This window comes from Chionomys nivalis, chromosome 8 (genome assembly GCF_950005125.1).
Source record: "Chionomys nivalis chromosome 8, mChiNiv1.1, whole genome shotgun sequence".
Taxonomy (NCBI): domain Eukaryota; kingdom Metazoa; phylum Chordata; class Mammalia; order Rodentia; family Cricetidae; genus Chionomys; species Chionomys nivalis.
This window is the reverse complement of record NC_080093.1, coordinates 14,012,916-14,036,832: the sequence shown is the minus strand read 5'-3', so window position 1 is coordinate 14,036,832 and position 23,917 is coordinate 14,012,916. Positions and strand designations below refer to the sequence as shown.

Genomic DNA, 23,917 nt, shown 5'->3' with positions numbered 1-23,917 from the left:
GAGGCCGATGGGTAAGGCTTTAGGCTACTGAGAGCGTGAGCTCAAGGGTAACTGTGAGACCCTGGCCTCTTCTTCCCTTCCCCTCTCTGCGTCCTGGCCACTGGGGAAGAGCTGTCCTCTGTAACGCACTGCCTGCCACACAGCAACTTTGCTATAGGCCTAAAACAACAGGCTGTGGTCAGAAACACAAAACTGGCCACACGAAACCTTGGCTAAGCTGATGTGTCAGTGATGTGCTTGCTACAGCAATGAGCGCTCTTAGATCATCTACCCTCCAAATGTAGGATGCCCCGGAACTCAGTCCTGATTTCCCCTCTAAGTCACAGCTTTTGTGGCCTCCTCTGGCTTCAGGACTTTGGTTACAATGCACATACTGATGAGTCCCAAGTTATTTCCAGCCCAGAACTCTCACATGAGCTTGGGTCTCATGTGGCCAGCTGCCTGTTTGAAGACTCCCTGTTAGCGGAAGCCCCTAAGTACATGTCCCTAACCGCGTTCCTTTCCTCATCTACTCCTGTTCAGGCACACCCTTTCAACCTTCTCAATATCTGGCAGGTCCTCTCATGCCAAACCAAAGCTGTGCCAGCCATGGCAACTGCTTCTGTAAGTCTAACATTTGGGAAGCTAAAGCAGGATGACTTCTGTGAGTTCCAGGCCACCCTAAATTACAGAGAGAGACCCTGTTTCAAGGGGGAAAAAACCCAAAACCCAAAAGCCCAAAATGATGTGGGATTCCCCTCTGTATGCTGTGAATATGTTTTATTACCATTGGTTAATAAAGAAGCTACTTCATGCTAGAATAGAACCAGGTGGGAAATCCAAACACACACACACACACACACACACACACACACACACACACACACGGGGAGAGAGAGAGAGTAGGTGGCGTCAGGAAGACACTTGTAGCTGCTGAATGAGAAAGATGCCTGAAACCTTTCTGGTAAGCCACAGTCTCATGGTGATACACAGATTAATAGAAATGGGCTAATGTAAGATAGAAGAGTTAGGTAGGAATATGTCTAAGCCATTGGCTAACCAGTGTTGTAATTAATATAGTTTCTGTATGATTATTCGGGTCTGGGCGGCGGGAAATGAATGTGCAGTCTCTGTTTACACCAAAACAACCCCCTCCTCAAAAAAATCCCAAAACACGGGTACAATTGTATAGGTGGCACACATTTGCAATCACAATAACGAGGGTGAGCCAGCTTGGGCAACATGAGAACCTGTCACAAAACAAAAACCAGCCGGGCGTTGGTGGCGCACGCCTTTAATCCCAGCACTAGGGAGGCAGAGACAGGCGAATCTCTGTGAGTTCAAGTCCAGCCTGGTCTACAAGAGCTAGTTCCAGGACAGGCTCCAAAACCACAGAGAAACCCTGTCTCGAAAAACCAAAACAAACAAACAAACAAACAAAACAAAAACCATTAAAACAAAACCAAGGAAATCCTCCTTTGGCTTCGCTCTGTCCATCCCAGGGGAGAGCCTGGGCAGTATCTCATCCATGTCATTGTGTTGTCCATCCGTCCCCTTCTCCTCCACCCCCACTTCCAACCACCAATCTGTGCATTCTGCATGACAGTCCCCCACTTCTGCCCTTGCCTGCACCCTTCTATGGTGGCTGCAGTGGTGATATTAAGTCACAAGCTCTGACCTCAGAGTAAAAGGCCAGCCCTTCCAATACTGCAAGGTCCCCACATTCTGATTTGTTACCTCCCTGACTTTCCCTTTCTCTTCTCCACCTTTGTTCCGACAACATTCGCCTCCTTGCTGCTTCTTTACTATTTTTTTCTTTTTTCCCATTTGGCCTTTCTTTCTTTTCTGTCTTTCTTTTCTTTCTTTCTTTCTTTCTTTCTTTCTTTCTTTCTTTCTTTCTTTCTTTCTTTCTTTCTTCTTTAAATATTTTACTTATTATGTATACGGCATTCTGCCTCCATGTATGGCTGCAGGCCAGAAGAGGGCACCAGATCTCATTGTCGATGGTTGTGAGCCATCATACAGTGGTGGGAATTGAACTCAGGACCTTTAGAAGAACAGTCAATGTTCTTAACCTCTGAGCCATCTCTCCAGCCCCGAAACTTTTTTTTTTAATTTTATGTTATTTTTATTTTATATGCATTGGTGTTTTGCCATGAGGGTCAGGTCCCCTAGAACTAGAGTTACAGACAGTTGTGAGCTGCCATGTGGATGCTGGAATTGAACCCGGGTCCTCTGAAAGAGCAATCAGTGCTCTTAACCATTGAGTCATCTCTCCAACCCTCTTTTTTGGTTTTTCTAGACAGGGTTTCTCTGTGTAACAGCTCTGGCTGTTCTGAAACTAGCTCTGTAGACTAGGCTGGCCTTGAACTCAGATCTGCCTGCCTCTGCCTCCTGAGTGCTGCGATTAAAGGTCTGCACCACCACCACCTGGAATTCTTTTAATTCTTTAACGGACAGAAAAATGACCCCAATCCAGACTCCTAGACAGTGTCACTCTCTGCTGGACATACATAAATTTTTGACTAATTTGGGGTGACAGATCTTCTTTCTTCCTTTGCTATTCATACTATGTGGGAACTAATAAACGCTTTGCCAAGGTGAGCATGGGCACAACACTGTCCCCGAGTGGCAGTCAAACACTCGTACAAAGATTCTTTTCGCAAGTGTCAGCCTTCTGCTGGCCCTGCTCACTTGGATCACGATTAGCAATGGAATTACTGATGGGCGCATCAGGATTACTTACAAGAATATCCGTATTTTCAAAATAACTCCTCCAGTATGGCCTGATTTTCCTCTGTCCGCCAATGTCCCATACATTCAGTTTAAAACCTTGTGACTGTACACTTTTGATGTTAAAACCCTGAAACAGATGGGGAAAACAAAATAAAGACCAATTAATTCTTGCAGTTACGTTTAATAGCTCACAGAAACTGGGGGGAGATCCTGGGACTTCAGGTACACAACACACATGATGCCCTGCTAAACTATACAGTCAGAAATTCTTATTTTATTTTTATTTTTTGAGTTTTTGAGACAGGGTCTCACTAAGCTACTAAGCCAGAGACTACAGCTCTGGCTGTACTGGAACTCATTATGTACCAAACTGGCTGCAAATGCCTGCTTCTGCCTACCAAATCTTGGGATTAAGGGCCTGTGCCACCACTCCCTGGCTAAGGCACAGGGATCTTTTCATTCATTCATTCATTCATTCATCCATTCATTTATTTTTGAGACAGGGTTTCTTTGTAGTTTTGGAGCCTGTCCTGGAGTTTGCTCTATAGACCAGAGCTGGCCTTCTGCCTGTCTCTGCCTCCTGAGTGCTGGGACTAAAGGCGTGTGCCACCACTGCCAGGAAAGGCATAGAAATCTTTTTTTTTTTTTTTTTGATTTTCTAGAGAGACAGGATTTCTCCGTAGCTTTTTGGTTCCTGTCCTGGAACTAGCTCTTGTAGACCAGGCTGGCCTCGAACTCACAGAGATCCGCCTGCCTCTGCCTCCCGTGTGCTGGGATTAAAGGCGTGCGCCACCACTGCTGGTCCTAGAAATCTTAATAGTTACTTTTTCTATTAGTTCTGAAGTACTCTGCCAGATGTGATACAAAGTGATACTGTTAACACTGCAAATGGCTTACTGTGATAATAAAGAAACACACTTACAAAGTTTATTTCATTCAGTAGACTCTCTTTTACTAATATCAAAGCTAAGAGGCTACTTTCTTTCTTTTTATTCTGAGTCAAGCTCTCAGTGTAGCCCTGACTAAACTGGAAGTTGCTAAGTAGCAGAAGATGGAGCCTTCTTCCCGCCTCCCTTCTCAAACATTGGGTTAAAGCTGTGTGCTGCCACACCTGGCTCACATGATCTTTTCTTTCCTTCTTTCTTTCAAGACAGGGCTTCTCCGTGTAACGGCTCTGGCTGTTCTAGAACTTACTTTGTAGACTAGGCTGGCCTCAAACTCACAGAGATATGCCTGCCTCTGCCTCCTGAGTGCTGGAATTAAAGATATGCACCACCACAGCCTAGCCAATAGATATCGGCTGAGGAGGTAGGGAGCTTGCCTAGTGTGCATGGGCCCTGGGTTCCATCTTTCCAAAGGCATGGGAAAATATGTACTATGTATATCTGTATACCTGGATATTCATAAGGATAATGAGACATGAGATTACTATGATTAACACAGACCCCTCTCCATGAGGCCTTCAGGATGATAAGTTTAACAGGATACTACGTGTAAGTGACAGAAACCAGAAGGAAACCATAAGGAAAATGTGGTACATTTACACAATGGAGTACTTCTCTGCAGTAAAAAAATTAATGTCATCTTAAAATTTGCAGGCAAATGGATGGATCTAGAAAAAAAATCATTTTAAGTGAGGTAATCCAGACCCAGAAAGACAAATATAATATGTATTCATTCACAAGTGGCTTTCGGACATAAAGCAAAAAAAACAAAACAAAAACAAAAACAAAACAAAACAATAAAACAGCCTACAGTTCACAACTCCAGAGAAATTAGACAACAAAGAGGACCCTAAGAGAGACATACATGGATCTAATCTACATGGGAAGTAGAAACACAAGATCTCCTGAGTAAATTCGGAGTGTGGGGGTCACGGGAGAGGGTAGAAAAGGAGAGGGGAGCAAAGGGGAGCAGAGAAAAATGTATAGTGCAATAAAAACAAAACAAATCAAAAAGAAACCAGAAACTAAAGTTAAAGATGAGAGAAAAGAACAAACACTAAGTTTAGAAAGAGACAAGCACATCTGGAGGATCAAAAGAAGTGCCCTCCTTGGTCGGCAGGAAGACAGGAGCTGAGCTGAGGCTACCTAGGGCAGACAGGGTTGCAGCTGGACTGTCATGGAGTGACGGGGGTCTGCTGGAAGGCACGCTCACTCTCCGAAGTGGAGACCCCCATCACAGACCGCGATGGAAACCAATGCACGCTCATCTGAATAACGTCAATAGGCACCTCAGATAAATCTGGAAAGAAAAGCTTTTGTGTGCCTTTAATCCCAGTACTCAGAACGTTGACGCAGGAGGATTGCGGCAAGTTCTAGACCAGTATGGTGGGCTACTTGGTGAGTTCTGGGCTAGCCAGGGCTACAGACTAAGACCCTATCTCAAAAATAAAATGGATAAAATTAAGTAAAAGAAAGAAAAAAGAGAAAGGGAAACCTGTTTTAGGGCAGTTATTCAGAGTAAAACCCGAGGGAAGCAAGTCGTGGCAACGGGGAATTAGTGGAGAGAAACAAGCTAACAAGACCTTTGGGGTTCAGAAGGGACGCACGTCATGAGCAAGAGGGGAAACAATCCTCTTGCAAGAATGACAAAGGGAGGCCAGGATTGGACAGCCGGCCAGCGCTTTGCTTCACCTCACCCGAGTAGCTGGTATTAGGTGGATCTAGGGACGCCTCCGACCACCTGCCCCACCTGGCAGCTTGCCAGCACTGCTGCCTAGCACACTAGGCCCAGCCTAGGCCGGTGGTCCAGGGAGCACTGCCCCTCAGTTCCGCGGAGGAACACTCAGAGGACAAACAGGGATGGCGCTGACCAGCACTCTTCTAAATCACCCACGACCGAATAAATTAGCCGCTCTAGAACTCTGAGGGAAACGTCTTAAAGGTATCACGAAAGCGTAGAACTTGTGTGTATCTGAACCTTCCCTCCTTCCCCTCCTTCTTCTTCCTGTTTTTTTTTTTTTTTTTTTGAGACAGGATCTGTGTAGCCTTAGATGACCTTGAACTCACTATGTAGTGGCTGAGGATAACCATAAGTTTCTGATTCTCCTGCCTCCATTTTTTTAGCGCCAGGATTATTGGAGTGCGTCACCATGACCAGCTATAATTTGAAAATTCTATTCTTCAACAATGATATTTATATAGAAGCAAGAGATAGCAAACCCTTTCTGGAATAAAGTAGAAAATAAATAGTAGTAAATTCTGTGATGTGACCACGTTTCAACTCCTTAAACTTCTGGCTTTTGTCTTTGCTTCTTCCTTGCACGAGCTGGATTATGCCTTAAACAGACTGAAGCCAGTGAGATGGCTCAGCAGGTAAAGGCGCTTGCCACTAAGCAGAACGTGTGAGTTCAGTCCTAAGGACCCATGGGGTGGAAGGAGAGACTCAATTCCTGTAAGCTGCCCTTCAGTTGCCATATGCTGTGAGCTCCCGCATGCTCTGCTACAGCCCATGCCTGCAGCTTAACCCAAGTAAACAAATGTAATTACAAAAAAATAACTTCTTAAATTTCTATAAGTCAAGCCAAGTATGGTGGCATACGTCTTTAATCCCAGCACTTAGGAGGTGGAGGCAGGCCTGGTTTACAGAATGGGATCCAGGACAGTAAGGGGCATAGAGAAATCCTATCTTGGAAAATATAGAACAAAATAAATTTTTTTTGTAAGTCATCAGATCCACAGACTCTACTAGGAAACAATTCTAAGGAAATAATAACAAAGGAGCACAAACACGCATATACACGTGTTTGTGTGTCTGTGAGCATGCATGTGTGTGCACACCAACATATAAGGATGCTGTTTAGCTGGGAGAGCGCTTGCTTACACAGGAAGCCCTGTATACAGATGTGGTGGGGTGCACTTGTATTCCCTACAAACACGGGATAAAGGCAGGAGGACCAGGAGGTCAGGGCCATCTCAGCCGTACATCAAATCTGAGGCCATACTGGGATACATTAGACTTTGTTTAAAGAAAAACAAAAGCAAACACAAAGAAAGATGCTCATGGTTAATCTGGAGTAAAAAAGATTATATAAAATGCTATATTTGCCAGGTGGTGTTAACACACACCTTTAATCTCAGCACTCTGGAGGTAGAGGATCTCTGTAAGTTCAAGAGGCTAGCCTGATCTACACAAAGAAACCATGTCTTGAAAACCAAAACACAAAACAAACCAAAAAACAACAACAAAAAATCAAAATCAACCCCCCCCAAAAAATCTACACTATATTCTTCTTCTTCTTCTTCTTCTTCTTCTTCTTCTTCTTCTTCTTCTTCTTCTTCTTCTTCTTCTTCTTCTTCTTCTTCTTCTTCTTCTCCTTCTCCCTCTCCCTCTCCCTCTCCCTCTCCTCCCTCTCCCTCTCCCTCTCCCTCTCCCTCTCCCTCTCCCTCTCCCTCTCCCTCTCCCTCTCCCTCTCCCTCTCCCTCTCCCTCTCCCTCTCCTTCTCCTTCTCCTTCTCCTTCTTCTTCTTCTTCTTCTTCTTCTTCTTCTTCTTCTTCTTCTTCTTCTTCTTCTTCTTCTTCCCTCCTCCCTCTCCCCTACTCCCCCCCCCCCAGACCCACCTGCCTCTGCATCCTGAGTGCTGGGATTAAAAATGTACACCACCACTGTCTGGCTTCCAAGGCAACTCTTATCAGAGAGAGCATTTAATTTAGGGCTTGCTTACAGTTTCCAAGGTTTGGTTAATTGTCATGAAAGGGAGCATGGTGGCACACAGACAGACGTGGTGCTGGAGATGAAGGTCACCCCTCCTAGTCCTCCTAGTCTTCCCTGGCGACCAGGCATTCAAATAGGTGAGCCTAGAGGGGCCATTCTTATTCAAACCATCGCAGGCATTATAAATATTTTCTTTTTAAATTCTAAAACAATCCTTCTCGTGTGTGCGAGCATGTCACAGCTGAGGTGGAGGCCACACCCTCTCTCTTCAGCACACAGGTCCCAGGGACTGAACACAAACTGTCCTGTGGGCACTATGCACCCTCATCCACCGAGGGAGGCATCCTCTCGCCTGCTGTTGTGGTCTCTAGTTTCTCTACTTATTCGGTAAAGAACATCCTATGTCTTTTTAAATATTAAACAAAAATAGGGTAAGAGTGTGTTTTTAGAGACTAAGTATGAACCCTCAACACTGTAAAATTAGCACATCAAACGAAGCCCAAGGGCTGTGTGGAAGGCTGAGTTACCCCGCGGGCCGGCGTCTGTTTGCTCTGCCCAGCCTCCATGGCAGTGTTCTGGCAAATGCAGTCTATTGCCTGTGCTAAACCCCCAGCCCTTCTCTGTCTGGCAGAGATCCTGACACACTAATGTGTGTTTTCTGCCTTGTAGGCTAGACCGCTGTAATTTCCTCCTCCTCGGGCTATACATTAAATTTGCTCAGAAGCTGTAAGATGGCTCATTTGGTGGCAGCTGAGATGACTTTTTCTGCAAAGAATTGTGAATAGCTAAGACTCCCAAGCAGTGAAGTACACACGCCAGTACAGCCCGCAGCCCCACACCAGGGGATATCACAGCCGTGGACAGAAAACACTAAGGCTGCTGTGCTCAAACCTCCAATGCTCACACATCTAAAGGGTTTTAAGTTTTAAATTTTAGGCTGTCTGGGCCTAAAGTCAAGTTTCCTCAGGTTTTCCTCTAGGAATGAGGCCTGGAGAAGTCCTGTGGCATTCTCTGTCAGGACTTGTTTATGAGCTCCCATGCTGTTAGCACCGAACTTACCCTCTGCGTTTTGCTTGTTTGTCCCTTTAGGAGAGGAAGGGTGATAAACTTGGATTTAAAACAAACAAACCAGGCCAGGAGATGGTGGCGGAAGCCTTTAATTCCAGCACTTGGGAGGCAGGGGCAGGAAGGTCTGAGTTTAAGGCCAGACTGGTCTATAGAGCAAGTTGCGTTCCAGGATAGCCAGGTATACACAGAGGATCCCTGTCTCAAATCAAATTAACAAAATAAATAAAAATAAAACCAACAAACCAGGTTTTGTTTTAGTTTTACTTTTTAAATTTGAAAAACTGCTACATAGCTGGGCATCATGCCGTAAGCCTATAACCCCGGCACTAGAGAAGCTGCGGCAGAAGGGTCCCGAGTTGGAGCCTGTCCTGGAAACCAGGTTTGTTTATTTACATGCGCTTGTGTACCTTCAGGAGTCCATGCCCCCTCGCTCTGGAGACCAGGCTGGCCTCAAACTCATAGAGGTCTGCCTGCCTCTGCCTACTAATTCTTTTTTTGTAATGTTATTTATGTGTATACTTATGTATGAGCGTTCTGTTTGCATGTATGCCTGAAGGCCAGAAGAGGGCACCAGATCTCATTACAGATAGTTGTAAGCCACCATGTGGTTGCTTGGGAATTGAACTCAGGACCTCTGGAAGAGCAGCCAGTGCTTTTTTTTTTTTTTTTTTTTTTTAATTGATTTTACTGAGCTCTACATTTTTCTCTGCTCCCCTGCCTTCCACTTCAATCCTCTCCCATGGCCCCCAATGCTCCCAATTTACTCAGGATATCTTGTCTTTTTCTATTTCCCATATAGATTAGATCCACGGATGTCTCTTTTAGGGTCTTTATTGTTGTCTAGGTTCTCTGAGATTGTGATTTGTAGGCTGGGTTTTTTTTGTTGTTGTTATTTGTTTTGTTTTGGGTTTTTTTTTTGTTGTTTTGCTTTTTGTTTAAAAACCACTTACGAGCGAGTACATGTGATAACTGTCTTTCTGGGTCTGGGTTACCTCACTCAATATGATGTTTTCTAGCTCCATCCATTTGCCTGCAAATTTCAAGATGTGATTTTTTTCTGCTATGTAGTACTCCATTGTGTAAATGTACCACATTTTCCTTATCCATTCTTTGGTGGGGGCATTTAGGCTGTTTCCAGGTTCTGGCTATGACAAACAATGTGAGCAGCCAGTGCTCTTAATCTCTGAACCATCTCTCCAGCCCGAGATTTTATTTTTATTTATTTTTTGTGTGTATGGGTGTTTTGCCTGCACGTATGTCTTTGCATCACATGCATGCAGCTCCAAAGAGGCCACAGAGTGCGCTGAATCCCTGGGACTAGAGTTTCAGATGGTTGTGAGCCTCCATGTGGATGCTGGGAGTTGAACTCAGGACCAAGTCAGTGCCCTTAGCCATGAGCCCTCTCTCCAGCCTCCTTTCATTTTTTTCTTGTATACTTTCTTTGTGTCCACTTCATAACCAAAGATAAATTCTTTTTTGTTTTGATGCTGGGCCTTAAACATTTGAGGCAAGTGTTCTACAACTTAGCCACACCCAGCTTTGACTAGGGCCTTCATTTATTAGTTAAAAATTCATTTACGTGGGGCTGGAGAGATGGCTCAGAGACGCCTGCTCTTCCAAAGGTCCTGAGTTCAATTCCCAGCAACCACATGATGGCTCACAACCATCTGTAATGGGGTCTGGTGCCTTCTTCCGGCCTGCAGGCATACACACAGACAGAATATTGTATACATAATAAATAAATATTTTAAAAAAATTCATTTACGTGCTCTGTGTTCTTTCAGGAGTCCACGTGCATACTTACATGCAGGTGCTAATGGAGGCCAGAAGGTGGTACAAACGCCCTGGAACTGGAGTTCTGGCAGTTGTGAGGTGCCATGTGGATGTTGGGAACTGAATCCAGGTCCTCAGAAAGACCCTGAGTGCTCTAAACCACTGCACCGTCTCTGTCTCTCCAGCCCTATTCATTTTATTTTTGGCTTCTTTGAGACAGGCTCTCAGTGCCCTGGAGCTCTCTGTATAGACTAGAATGGCCCAAACGTATAGTAATCCTCCTCCGACTGCCTCTGAGCTACACATGACTGCCACCATGCCTGACTAAAACTTTTTCTCTTTCTGAGACATTTTCTGAAGCCCATGGTGACCTAGCATTTACTATGTGGTCAAAGATTGTTTTAAACTCCTGATTCTTCTTCCTCTGCCTTCCAAGTGCTGCAGTGACAAGTGTTGACCACCACTCTCGAAATTAAGTCATGTACCGTGGGCTGGGTTCCATCCTTAGCACAGTTAAAAACAAAGCGTAGGAGGCTAAGTAATGATCATTTAGGCCTAAGATGATTGAGACGTGCGTATAAAGACTTAAAATTGTGGTAGGATATACACGGCCTAAACCTTTGTTTTCTGACAAGCTCTCTCTTAGGACTGGACCTGTCCTAGAACTCACTGTGCTTTTGCTTCCTGAGTGTTGGATTAAAGGCCTGCAGCTCTAATAACATAAGTTTGGAATCATCATGTATATCTACACAGTTTGCGTCCAGCCCAGCACGGCTTTCATCGTATAAACTCGGCTCTTACATTAGGCAAAGCTCCCTATGGTCCCATTCCCAGCTCCAGTAACCACTCCTCCTCCTCTTTCCTGAATCTGTGAGCTGGACAGTTCTAACCACTTCACATGCATGGACTTCCTTGTGTATGTATGTGAAATCTGATTATTCTTAGACAAGATAAACTTTTCTCAGAAACAAACCTTAGCAATATATAAATTCTATCTCCCACGGCTACCGTAATGGTTTAACAGTCGTCTTGACATATTCTTGACATATCCTAGACTCCCCCTAGGAAGAGTCTCAACGAGGAACTGTCTTGATCAGGTAGGCCTATGAGTGTGTGTGCGCTATGATCACATTGATTGAGGTGGGAAGGCCTGCCCTTTGTGGTCCCCGAGTTTGGTGGGTCCTGCACTGTGTGGCATAGGGAGGGGGCTCAGCACTCTCTCTGCTCCTGACTGTGGATGTGACCCCCTGCCTCATTTCCTGCCTTTACTTCCCTGTGATGATGGACTATAACCTGGGACTGTGAGCTACCATCAACTCTCTCTCTCCAGTTGCTTTCAGGTGGGGCATTTGATCACAGCACAGCCAGGGAACCAGGACGGCTATCTCCGCCTTCCCTGGCTGACAGCACTGGGAGCCGAGGGTGCGCTCACCTGTGTAGGTGTGATGTGGCTGATGTCCTCCGAGGCGAGCTGCTTCAGCAGAGTCGTCTTGCCGGCATTATCCAAGCCCAGGAGCAGGATCCGCACCTCCTGGTCTGGTGCACTTTTCAGTTTGCGCAAAATAGAGAGCAAGCCCTTGGACAACCATCAAAGAGACAGATTACTCGGGGGCAGTGGCTGCGGCGTTAGTGACATCAGAATGACTCCCTGACAAGGTTCTCGGTTGTGGGTACCTCATTCCTTTCCACTCTGATGTCATGTGTTCCACTTGCTTCTTCCTTCCAAGTCTTAGCGGCAGCGTGGGAACACGCGTCCTCCTGCTCTCCCTATCAGGCTAGCTTACGTCATCCCAGCTCTTCTCAAGTGTGAAGTGTTACCCATCTGTGTTCCTCAAGCCCTTGGTGGACAATTAGGCTAGAATACTTATCACAGCAAACTAGGTCACTGCTCATATTTCCCCATTACCAGAGCGAAGCTTCCTGCCACATAGAGAGATATTAGAATTACTCGCCCAATTTAATATAGAACTCTGAGGTGGTGATTGTGCCAAGAGACCTCACACAAACGCTGTCAATGTTCTAAAGCCTGCTGAACTCTCGAGAACTGTGCGGCAAGCACCGCCCCAACAAAGTGACACAGTAAAGGAAGGGCAAGGATTCTGTGTGCTGGGGGGACATTAGGACAGGAGACAGAGTGGCCACTAAGGTGGGCAGACCAAGCCTATTCTCAGCAAAAACGCTTAAACTACAAAGAACACTGCGCTGAGGTTTAAGCTCATAGAGCCCCACTGTAGATCTAAGAGAACCCTGGCTATTAATAGAGATTAAAGACTGCCATCTGGGAGTTGATCAGAGGAGAAAGGGCCAAGTGATGCTGACCAAAGCCTAGTGTTTAGGATGATGGTAAGATCACAAGGAACAAACAAACAAACACTGAATCAAAAGGTAGCACCCTGTCTCAAAAAACAAAAAAACAAAAAAAAAGGTAGCACAATTTTAAGGGCTTACAATCTAAGATCCCAGACAGAGTCTTCAAGCTGAGTCTTAGAATAGAATTACAGCTGGGTGATGGTAGTGTACATGATGTGGGATTCACCTCTGTATGCTGGGTGCTGTGGGAACTCCTTCAGCTAACAGCCTTTAAGATACCCAGTTCCCAGTGCATGCTGAGGACTGCAGATCACTACCCTTTCTGTGAGTTTATCCCCAAATAAATAAACCTTTGTCATACTCCATTCCAGGCTACTGTGGAATAACAAACAGTCCCTGCTCAGACTACTCCCCCCCCCCAGCAGCCTTGTCCCACCCCACGCAGCTGAACTACCCCTCCGGTGTGCAGCTTCGCCAGGCCTGAGGCATTTACCTCCTCCGTGGCTTCTGCCAGGCCTGCTCTGATCAGGCCAAGCTCTGACTCCAGGAGCAGTGGCCCTAAGCCTGCACGTGGAACACAGGCTTGAATTGTCAGTTTTGATCCGTGAATGCCTGGCCCTAGCTCTGGCCATTAACCTCGCGGCTCAGGACTGCCTGCAAGCTCTGGGTTTTTTAAACTTCTGCATAACTCAAACCTTCTCCATATGTAGGTGTGCTGCTCTTAAGTATTTAAATGCATTTGTTAGTAATTCTAAGTCTCAGGTAATTCAGGTACTACTGATCTAGGACTTGCCTTACTGCCACAACTGTGACACCTGCTGGCCAATCAAGATTATTACATCTACAACAATTTTTTTTTTTTTTTTTTGGTTTGTCGAGACAGGGTTTTTCTGAAAATTATAACGGAGGTAAATTAATTTGATAAATAAATAAATAAATTTGAAAATTGTAAACCAACCCCAAGATAATGGAAGACAGTATCACCATCCAGGAATTTAACAGCCTTTTTGGTTCGACAATGGATGGAATTCTGCAAGAGCTATATGACCTACCTGGTATAAACATTTTTGTGGTCATGGCAGCTATTAGCTTTGTTCTTCATATTATATCCTTAAAGAAATGTTTTGATAACAGAGTTAAGGCTGAGAAACTTGCCGGGCGGTGGTGGCGCACGCCTTTAATCCCAGCACTCGGGAGGCAGAGGCAGGTGGATCTCTGTGAATTTGAGGCCATCCTGGTCTTCAAGAGCTAGTTCCAGGATAGGCTCCAAAGCTACAGAGGAACTCTGTCTCAAAAAATAAATAAATAAACAAATAAGTAAAAAAGAAAAAAAGGAAAAAAAGAATGAGAAATTTATTGGAATGATACAGTCTCTAGCTGAAAGGGATTCACACTATTGTAAACGATAACCTTAATTTGACAGGCAAAATTCAATCCATGTCACTGGGTTATGAAAACTTACAAAAGGGTACAGAGAGACTATCTAAAAGGATTCATACTGATGAAATTCACAATCAAAACCTGTTAAAAAGTTATGATAAATTTAGCAGATAGGATATTCCTCCTAGAAGGCAATCTACACGCCATCCAAATAATATCTAAGGATGAGAAGATATCATTAATGGAAAAATTTAAAACCTTGGAATCACATGTGCAGAATGAGAACCAGAAACTTTTTTAAAAATATTTTTTAATTTATGCACACAATATTCTGCCTGCATGCCAGAAAAGGGGACCAAATCTCATTACAGATCAAATTCTCGGCGAGGGACATTATGATGAGCAACAGTCAAGCTATTTACATTGAACACATCTTGTCCCTGTGCCATACAGCAGCCTTGAATGCTTGGGACAGGATTCAAGAAGCAGGAACTGAATCATATACTAAGGTCATGCAAGGCCCAAGAGAACCCTTTAGTGACTCTTTACAAAGATTAACTAAAGCTGTACAACCAGGGGTAACAGATCCAGAAGCTAGACAAGTACTTATTGAATCTCTGGCTTTTGAGAATGCCAATTTAAATGCAAAAAGACAGCTGGGCCTGTAAAGATCAGGTCAGCACCAATGGATGCATGGACCCCGCACACAGGCAATGTCGAGTTATTTGACTATAACACTGAGGCTTGGGTAGGAGAAGCAATTTCCAAAGGTATGAAGAGACATCAAAATGCCAAATGTTTTAATTGTGGTAGAATAGGACATCTGAGAAGGGATTGTAGACAAGGAATTCCTAGAAGAAACGTTTCCTCTAGGAATGAGAAAAATAGAAGGCTCAACCTTCTGGGTTATGCAGAAGATGTGGCAAAGGCCGACATTGGACCAGTGAATGTAGATCAACAAGAAACAAACAAGGCAAACTGTCACCATCGGGAAACTCCTTGGGGACTCTCACAGGCTCCCAGGTCAAACGTGGTCCAGTCATTCCCAGTCACTGTGGAGTACGTGCTTCTTTGGGAAAATTAGAAAATTCAGTGACTGTTGTAAAAAACCATACTGCTCTGGATGATAGTAGAATAAACATGGAGGATGAATCAAAAATTCCAATAGAAAATAGGAAATATATATTTTGGCAGACTTCTATAAATGATCAAAGACCAAAGCTGAGAGTGCAAATAACTTTGTAATTGAAGGATTACTGGACACAGGTGCAAATGTGACTATTATTACTAAAGAATCTTGGCATCGGGGCTGGAGAGATGGCTCAGTGATTAAGAGCACTGACTGCTCTTCCAGAGGTCCTGAGTTCAATTCCCAACAACCACATGGTGGCTCACAGCCATCTGTAATGAGACCTGGTGCCCCCTTCTGGCATGCAGGCACACATGGAAGGAATACTGTATACATAAATAAATCTTAAAAAAAAAAAAAGAAATCTGGAAAATGGAGAATGGTGAAAATCTAAGAGCTGTTATAAGGTGATTCAACAAATGCACCCTCTATGATCTGGAATTCCTTTGTCTTCCATATTGCCTCAAGGAAGGCCTCTTATAGTTATTGATTTAAAGACTGTTTCTTCACTATACCTTTACAAGAAAAAGATAGAGAATAATTTGCCTTCATGGTGCCTACTTATTATAATTCTCAGCCTACTAAAATATATCAAAAGAGGATCCTCCCACAGAGAATGTTAAATAGCCCCACCCTGTGCCAATATTTTGTAAGTCAGCCATTGGAAATAATATGTAAGCAATTTCCCGAATTTATACCATTACACAGATGACATTTTGCTTTCTGATTAAAATGTAGATACTTTAGAAAGAATGTTTGAAGAAGTAAAGGAAGTTTTATCTAGTTGGGGATTACAAATTGCTCCTGAAAAAATACAAAGAGGAGATTCTATCAATTATCTAGGTTATAAAATAAGTTTACAGAAAATTAGAACACAAAAAGCACAAATTAGGAGACACTGAATTGCAGACTCTTAATGATTTCCAAAGTTGCTAGGAGACATTTCCAATTTATGGCCCATTTCTGGGATGACACCTCATCGAATAATTCACTTAAACAAAACCTTAGATGGTGACAAAGACTCAATGAGTCCCAGAGAATTAACAGCTGAAGCTGAGAAAGAATTGACTTTGATTGAAGAGAAATTACAGGAGGCACATGTGGTCATATTACCCTCCAAATATTCCCCTACAGGAATTTTAATGAAGAGGAAAGATATTATCTTAGAATAGATCTTTTTACCATAGAAACCAAGTAAAAAAATAAAATCTTATGTGGAAAAGGTCTCTTAATTTATTATGAAAGGGAAACTGAGACTTCATCAATTAGCAGAGATTATAGTATCTTTTACTAATGATAAAATTAAAAAATTATGGGAAGACAATGAACCATGGCAAAGAGCTTGTACTAATTTTTGGGAGAGATTAATAACAACTACCCCAGAATCAATAGATTAATCTTATAAAGAGAGCTAACTAGATCCTTCCCCGTATGGTACATGACACCAATAACTGGAGCCCCTATATTCTATACTGATGCAAATAAATCAGGAAAGGCAGGTTATAAATCAGGAGATTTAAGTAAAGAAGAACAAAACCCGTATGAGTCTGTCCAAAAGTCAAAATTATATGCTATTCTCATGGTACTAAGGGATTTTTAAAGAACCTCTCAATATAGTTACTGATTCAAAATATGCAGAAAGAGTTGTTTTGCATACTGAAACTGTTGAATTTATACTAGATATTAGAGAATTGACTTCATTCTTTATTCAAGTTTAAGATATAATCAGGAATAGGCTTTGTCCCATATACATAACACACATCCATTCACATATAGATCTGCCAGGGCCTCTAGCACAAGGTAATGCAGAAATTGATTGATTATTGATTAGAAATGTGCTGAAAACCTCAGAATTTCATAAAAAACATCATGTCAATAGCAAAGGTTTAAAAAAGGATTTTTCTATTACATGGCAACAAGCTAAGCAGATTATAAGATGTCTTACTTGTTCTTTATACAACCAAACACCACTACCTGCAGGAAATAACCCAAAGGGTACTCAAATCATGAAATCTGGAAGATGGATGTGTTCCACTTTGTAGAATTTGGAAAATTGAAATATGTATACCACATCATTGATACCTATTCATGTTTTAAAAAAAATATTTATTTATTTATTTATTTATTTATTATGTATACAATATTGTCTCTGTGTATGTCTGCAGGCCAGAGAGGGCACCTGACCCCGTTACAGATGGTTGTGAGCCACCATCTGGGAATTGAACTCAGGACCTTTGGAAGAGCAGGTAATGCTCTTAACCTCTGAGCCATCTCTCCAGCCCCCCCATTCAGGTTTTTAATGGGCAACTGTTTTGATTCAGAAAAGGCTGATTCAGTAATCACACATTTATTAGTATGGTCATCATGGGTATACCTGCACAAATAGAGACTGATGATGGTGCAGCATATGTCTCTAAGAAAACGAAAGTTTTTTTTTTCCGATTTATTTATTATGACGCATGTGCACACAGTCACAAGCACATAGACACAGACAAACAAGCGCTCCCATCCTCTCGGCCAGTGCTCAGACCGTTGCATGAAACAGTTTTTTATTATAATACAAAGCATATTATTACAGGTATACCATATACAGTTCAGGCATTTATAGAAAGATCAAATCAAACTATAAAGGATATGTTAAACAAACAGAAAGGGATAAAAAAATATCCCCAGAAATAGATTGCACTCTGCTTTATTAACCTTGTAATTTTTCTTAATGCTAATGAAAATGGAACAATGGCAGCAGAGAGACTGGATAACAGAAAAAAACTTCTGAATTAAATTGGCCTGTGTATTTCAAGAATGTGTTGACCTTAGAATGGAAACCAGGAGGTGTGTTACATTGGGAGAAGGGCTTTTACTCCTGTTTCTGAAGAAGAAAAGCTATGGATACCATCAAAATTAATTAAGATTTGATTTGAAAAGGAGAAACCTCTTGGTAAAGAGAAATGATGGGGGGGGGCGTGGCTGGAGAGATGGCTCAGTGGTTAAGAGCTTTGCTTGCTCTTCCAAAGGTTCTGAGTTCAATTCCCAGTAACCACATGTGCTCACAACCATCTGTAATGAGATTTGGTGCCCTCTTCTGGCCTGCAGGGATACATGCAGGCAGAACACTGAACCCATAATAAATAAATAAATAAATAAATAAATAAATAAATCTTTTAAAAAAAAGAGAGAAATGACGGCTCATTAACAGATGACAATCCTACAGGTTGTAAAGAAACCTCACAAGGGTTGGGGCAGGATTCTGTCCTTGTCTTTACAGGAAAATATCCATCTTCGAAAAGTCAAGAGACCTTGGATATTTAGATACATAAAGAAGAAATGATAGCTATCCAGAAAGAACCACCAAGTAAAGAGAAATCTGACTTATGATACCAATATCCTCTGAAGGGTAAGATATTAATACCTAAACATACATATAATAGTAGTCTTCATTTATTAAAAATCAAAGTTGACTTTGGAGTTGGATAGTGGCTATATTTCTCTAAATCTAAGTATGTTGTTAAAAGAAAAATTCAGAGTTTCTATCTCATATCAGGAGCCACCTGGTATGGGACAGAAGGAAGATTAAAATCTAGGGACAACTATTATCAAAACTCTGCTTTCAAAAAATTTTACTTCTCTCCATACCTATTTTTGTTTCCATGGTACCTTTCTTTGAATATATGTCTATATAAATAATGTTTAAGTTTTTTACAATCAACAATAAATTTTCCTACAGTAATCTTTAAAGTCTCCAGGAAGAAGATGGGGCCCCACAATAACGGTTCTACCTGGTTGATATGATGCTGATGGAGGTGGGTCTTGTGTTAATCTGTTGCTTTCATTGGTTAATTAATAAAGAAACTGCCTTGGCCCATTTGATAGGCCAACCCTTAGGTGGGAGGAGTAAACAGAACAGAATGCTGGGAGAAAGAAGCCGAGTCAGGAGTCGCCATGATTCTCCCACTCCAGACAGATGCAGGTTAAGATCTTTCCTGGTAAGCCAGCTCATTGTGCTACACAGAATATTAGAAATGGGTTAGAGCAATATGTAAGAGCTAGCCAATAAGAGGCTGGAATTAATGGGCTAGGCAGTGTTCAAAAGAATACAGTTTCCGTGTAATTATTTTGGGGCATAAGCCATGCGGGCGGCCAGGTGTCAGGGACGCAGCCCTGCCGCAGGTATTTCAACAATGATGCCACTATGCTGATGGCACATTTTAAGATTGGTTTTGTGTTACAAACTGCTCAAGATGATTCCAAATTGTCTAGCTGAGATGGTGCACCTTCTTACAAGGTTCTGACCAGAACTTCAAATAAGAACTTCAGAAAAACCCTACTGATTACTCAGAGACTATCTTCAATTGTGCCCGACAGTGATCTTGAAACTTAACCATCATTTTAGTTTTACAGGATCCCCATGGTAGCTGTAAGTAATTCTAGAAAATGATGTCCCCTCTCCTAGCAAAGTTTGTCCTCAGGGCTAGGGATATTATTAGGGGTTAGTTATAAGTGGTATAGGGTTGGAAATAAAGTAGACTCAGGGATCTCTCTTGGAAAAAAAAAGGGGGGGGATGGATGGGATGATAGATTAGTGTGAGCTTACTCACACTAATAATAATAGTGAGATTACTTATGAGCTATTATTTGTAGACAATTTGCATTGGTATAGATTCTTGTATATTGATACAAATTGAAATTATATTGTTATATTGAATATGCTCCTATTTCTGTTTACAATATTTGTGCACCTATGCAAAGTCATTTTGTCATATTATACACATATATGTTTCTACCTCTGCTTAAGATATTTTGTATATTGATGCAATTTTAGGATATATTTTAACATGTTGCACTATCCATTTCTACCTCTGATCAAGATATTTATATACTGTTTACATTTATGAGGTCATTGTCCTCATTTGCTGCATATTTGCTTAAAGATGGCTTAATTTTTTAATATAAAGCCTTAGTCTTTAAACTATATAGGTATTAAGAATTACAGGTCAACAGCCATCCATGTTTGTCATACTTATATTTAGACTAATCAGGTTTTTAAGATACATAGAGATTGTATTCCGCATAGATCGGTAATATTCAAACACTTCAAAGAACTGTAGAAGACGGTATTTAAATAATTTAGAATTCTGTTGCCATGAGACACAATTGCTCCTGGCAGCACCAATCTACTCCTGAGAGAATGTCGGGCACTGAAGACACTCCACTTGGAGCTTGTTTTCTTCTTGGCAAAACTGGCCTTTGGGTAAAGAACTGCCCCTGCCTCTACCATTGACAAAATGCAGTGTCCAGACTGGACAAGCAGGATACAAGCAAAAAGACTGGCAAACCTTGCCAAGACAGGATAAGTTTTTCAAATTTTCCTGCTTCTAAAAACAGTCTGTCAGTTACTCTAGGGCTCAGCCAAAGTTGGTTGCCCCAGTGTTGCAAATGAGACTTGGGGTGATTGCCCAGGTAGCCGGTTGTCTCTGCCATTTCTTGCACCTTTTAGAAGTTGCTTGATTCTACTTCCTGTTTACTCAGGTAATATTATTTCCCTTTTCATGTTTTTGATGGGGTTGAAGACTAGATAATCGTAGTTACTTTCCTCTCATGACTTAGCCAAGCCATTTTAAATATAATAGATTCTTTAGGATAGGATAACTATTTTTTTTAAAGATTTATTTATTCATTATGTATACAACATTCTGCCTCGATGTATGCCCGCACGCCAGAGTAGGGCACCAGATCTCAGTACAGATGGTTGTGAGCCACCATATGGTTGCTGGGAATTGAAGTCAGGACCTCAGGAAGAGCAGTCAGTGCTCTTAACCACTGAGCCATCTCTCCAGCCCCTAGGATAACTACTGAAACATTTAGCATTGGTTTCTTGTTTGATGTTGTTCATGCTGGTTGTAATTCTAATTTTTATGTATGTTTTTTCCCTTCCTTTCCCTGGACAATACTTGATATTTGTTCTTATTGTATATAGTTTTGTACTAGGCTTAGAACTCTCTTATTTAGACAAAAGGGGGAGGTATTCCCAGCACATGCTGAGGACTGCATGCAGACCACTAACCTTTCTGTGAGTTTATCCCCACATAAATAAACCTTTGTTATACTCCATTCAGGGCTACTGTGAAACTATATTGACTGCCAATGTGCATGCCTTTAATTCCAGCACTTGGGAGGTAGAGACAGGCAGATGGATCTCTGTGAGTTTGAGGACAGCGTGGTCTATAGAGTTCCAGAAAGGTTCCAAAGCTACAGAGAAATCCTGTCTCAAAAAATAAAATAAAATAAAAAAATTAGAATTACATAAAATGATTGTGTTTGCTTGTTACATTACACCAGGCAAGGATTCAAGCCAGTTTGTTGATGGAGATCAAATCATATTTCTGTGAACTAATTCTCAGCAGTTAGGTATTTGGACAATGACATGGAAGTATGCAGGCGGATTAGCACCCTCCCTGGCTGCTTCCTTTGTGGCATCTGTGCTGTCCTGCCTCGGGTTTTTTTCAGTCTTAAAATGGAAAATTTAGTCTAAGACAGACAAATGTTATGCCAAAAGGTTTAGGGCAGAAACTGAATAAATCTGAGACTAACAAAAGACAAGCAATATTTTTGTTGTTATTTAAGGAAGGATATATTTTTGCTTCTATTTTCATCTCATTTTGCCCTGGCCACTTTGAATCCATTCCTTCTTCAGGACATCTTTATGAGAAGATTCCTGGGTTAATATTGGCTGAAATATTTGGCCTTCATTAAACTTTTAAAAGAACCTGAACAGGAGAGTCTCAGAGTATAGACTAGCTGTTTCAGAAAAAACAGACACAATAGAGAGGCTGGGACACTGTACGAGGCATTCATAACTAACATCTAAACAAAGTTGTGCCTCAATTTTTATAAGCTATACTGAAATCATTCCTTCCTTTAAAATACACTCAAAAATGGGAATTTATCAAATTAACACATTAAATGCCACAAGTAAAACTTTCATCCATTACCCCCAGTGTATAAACTGTCAAGGAAGAATCTGTCATCTTTTTATAGAAAATATTATATTATTTATAAAGTTTAAAATTAGCATTTTCAGTTTTTCATCAAGAGCCTCCTCGCTATGAAAACACTGAATAGCCAGGTGGTGGTGGTGCACGCCTTTAATCCCAGCACTCAGGAGGCAGAGGCAGGTGGATCTCTGTGAGTTCGAGGCCAGCCTGGTCCACACAGCGAGTTCCAGGACTGGCTCCACAGTTACTGAGAAACCCTGTCTCGAAAAACCAAAACCAAAACAACAAAAAAAGAAATCTCTGACTAGGGCCAGAGAGGTGGGTCAGAGCTGAGAGAATATCATGCTCCTGCACCCATGTGGGGTGGCTTCAGACTGCGTAATAACTCCAAGAGGAATACACACATCCACATAATTAAAAAAGCAAAAATTAGCTCTTAAGCAAGGAGTCACCAGATACATATGCTGTTGCCTGGAGACCAAGTTTTTCTTGCCTACTCATGTCTGAAACTGCCAATTAAAGCAAGAACATGGATCTCTGTTGCAGCATCCCACTGAAGCGAAAGAACTTTCCCTTCATGCGAGGGCTCGACCAGGGCTGCTTCGTGCATGTCAGGCAAGCATGCTACCGCCAGCTTCATGTTTTGTTTTGAGAGGGGGTTCACTATGTAGCCCTTGCTGGCCTGGAACTCAGTATGTATCAGTGGCCTCCATAGGGAACCTGCCTCTGCTTCCTGGGTGCCCCGCCCCTCCTAATTTCTATCATTAAAGGAGTCCGGCACAGAGAAAAGAGAAGGTGCTTTTTCTTAATCTAACAATACAGAATACATACTTTTTCTTGCGGGTTTTAAAAAATTAATTTATTTTTATTTTATATGCATTGGTGTTTTGCCATGGGTGTCAGGTACCCTGGAACTGGAATTACAGACAGTTGTGAGCTGCTATGTGTGTGCTGGGAATTGAACCCCGGGTACTCATCTCTCCAGCCCCATATACTTTTAATTTCTAACGAACAATCTTCCTTATTAGGCAGTAACATCAGCTGCTTCCCCCATAAGTGAAATGACAGAGAGAGAAAGTTCAGCTAAAATCTCTTCCCTCCAGTAAAGCGATAGATGGCATCTCAAGCTCGGCCCTGGGAACACAAGTGCTGGTTCAACAACGCAATGTATTAGCCCAAGCACCCAGGACGGGGGGGTCACAGGATTACCAGGGCTCGCTAAACAGGGAAGAGGATATTTATAGTAGCAGGGTTCTGGCCGAAAGGTACAGAATAAGCGGATTTAAGAGGATAGATGAAGAGAGCAGAGCGACTCTGCCCTGCGCTTGCGAGTCTCCATGCGATGCTTTAAGTGGCAAATGAAATGACATGGTCATTAAAAGTTAATTTATGACGGGGATGGGTTTTACAGTATAAAGACAATGAAATTCATGTTTTACAGTGTAATTTTGACCCAAACAGTCATTCATTCAACTGTCGTTAACACCTATAATGTTCTCCAAGCAGAAGCATGAACAGAAGAGACGTGATCTCTATGTAGGGTTTAACTCCCAAGACACTGAATACAGGGAGCGAGAAACAAGAACTCCAGTCAACGATACGCACGTGCTGCCAGCTCAGGCATGCACAAGTTATCTGTGCTCTGGGGGGCGGGGGCAGAAGCACTCTGACTCAGCCGCAAAACATTTAAACAAACTCTTCCACAACCAGATCACAAAGAGATGTGCTCTGGACTGTAGAGTTTATTTCTTTTTTTCTGACAGATCTCTCATGGTCTCTGCCTCCCAGTGCTGGCATTAAAGGTCTGCACCACCACACCTGGCTCGGACTACAGAAATCTATGCCTCCATCTGTGCACACTCAGCTCGTGGCAGAGGCATGATGCTCTGACTCA

The 23,917-nt window shown here is 42.4% G+C and overlaps 1 protein-coding gene across 1 annotated transcript in view; it reads right to left on the bottom strand.

The window, feature by feature from the left end:
• The window catches only part of Arl3 (ADP ribosylation factor like GTPase 3), a 60,496-nt gene that overhangs the window by 28,543 nt on the left and 8,036 nt on the right, over positions 1-23,917 (bottom strand). Inside the window, exons 2-3 of the mRNA XM_057779242.1 lie at positions 11,645-11,788; positions 2,726-2,842 (exon numbers count right to left, since the gene is read on the bottom strand). Coding sequence (XP_057635225.1) covers positions 2,726-2,842; positions 11,645-11,788 — 261 coding nt within the window. The remainder of the gene's footprint in view (positions 1-2,725; positions 2,843-11,644; positions 11,789-23,917) is intronic.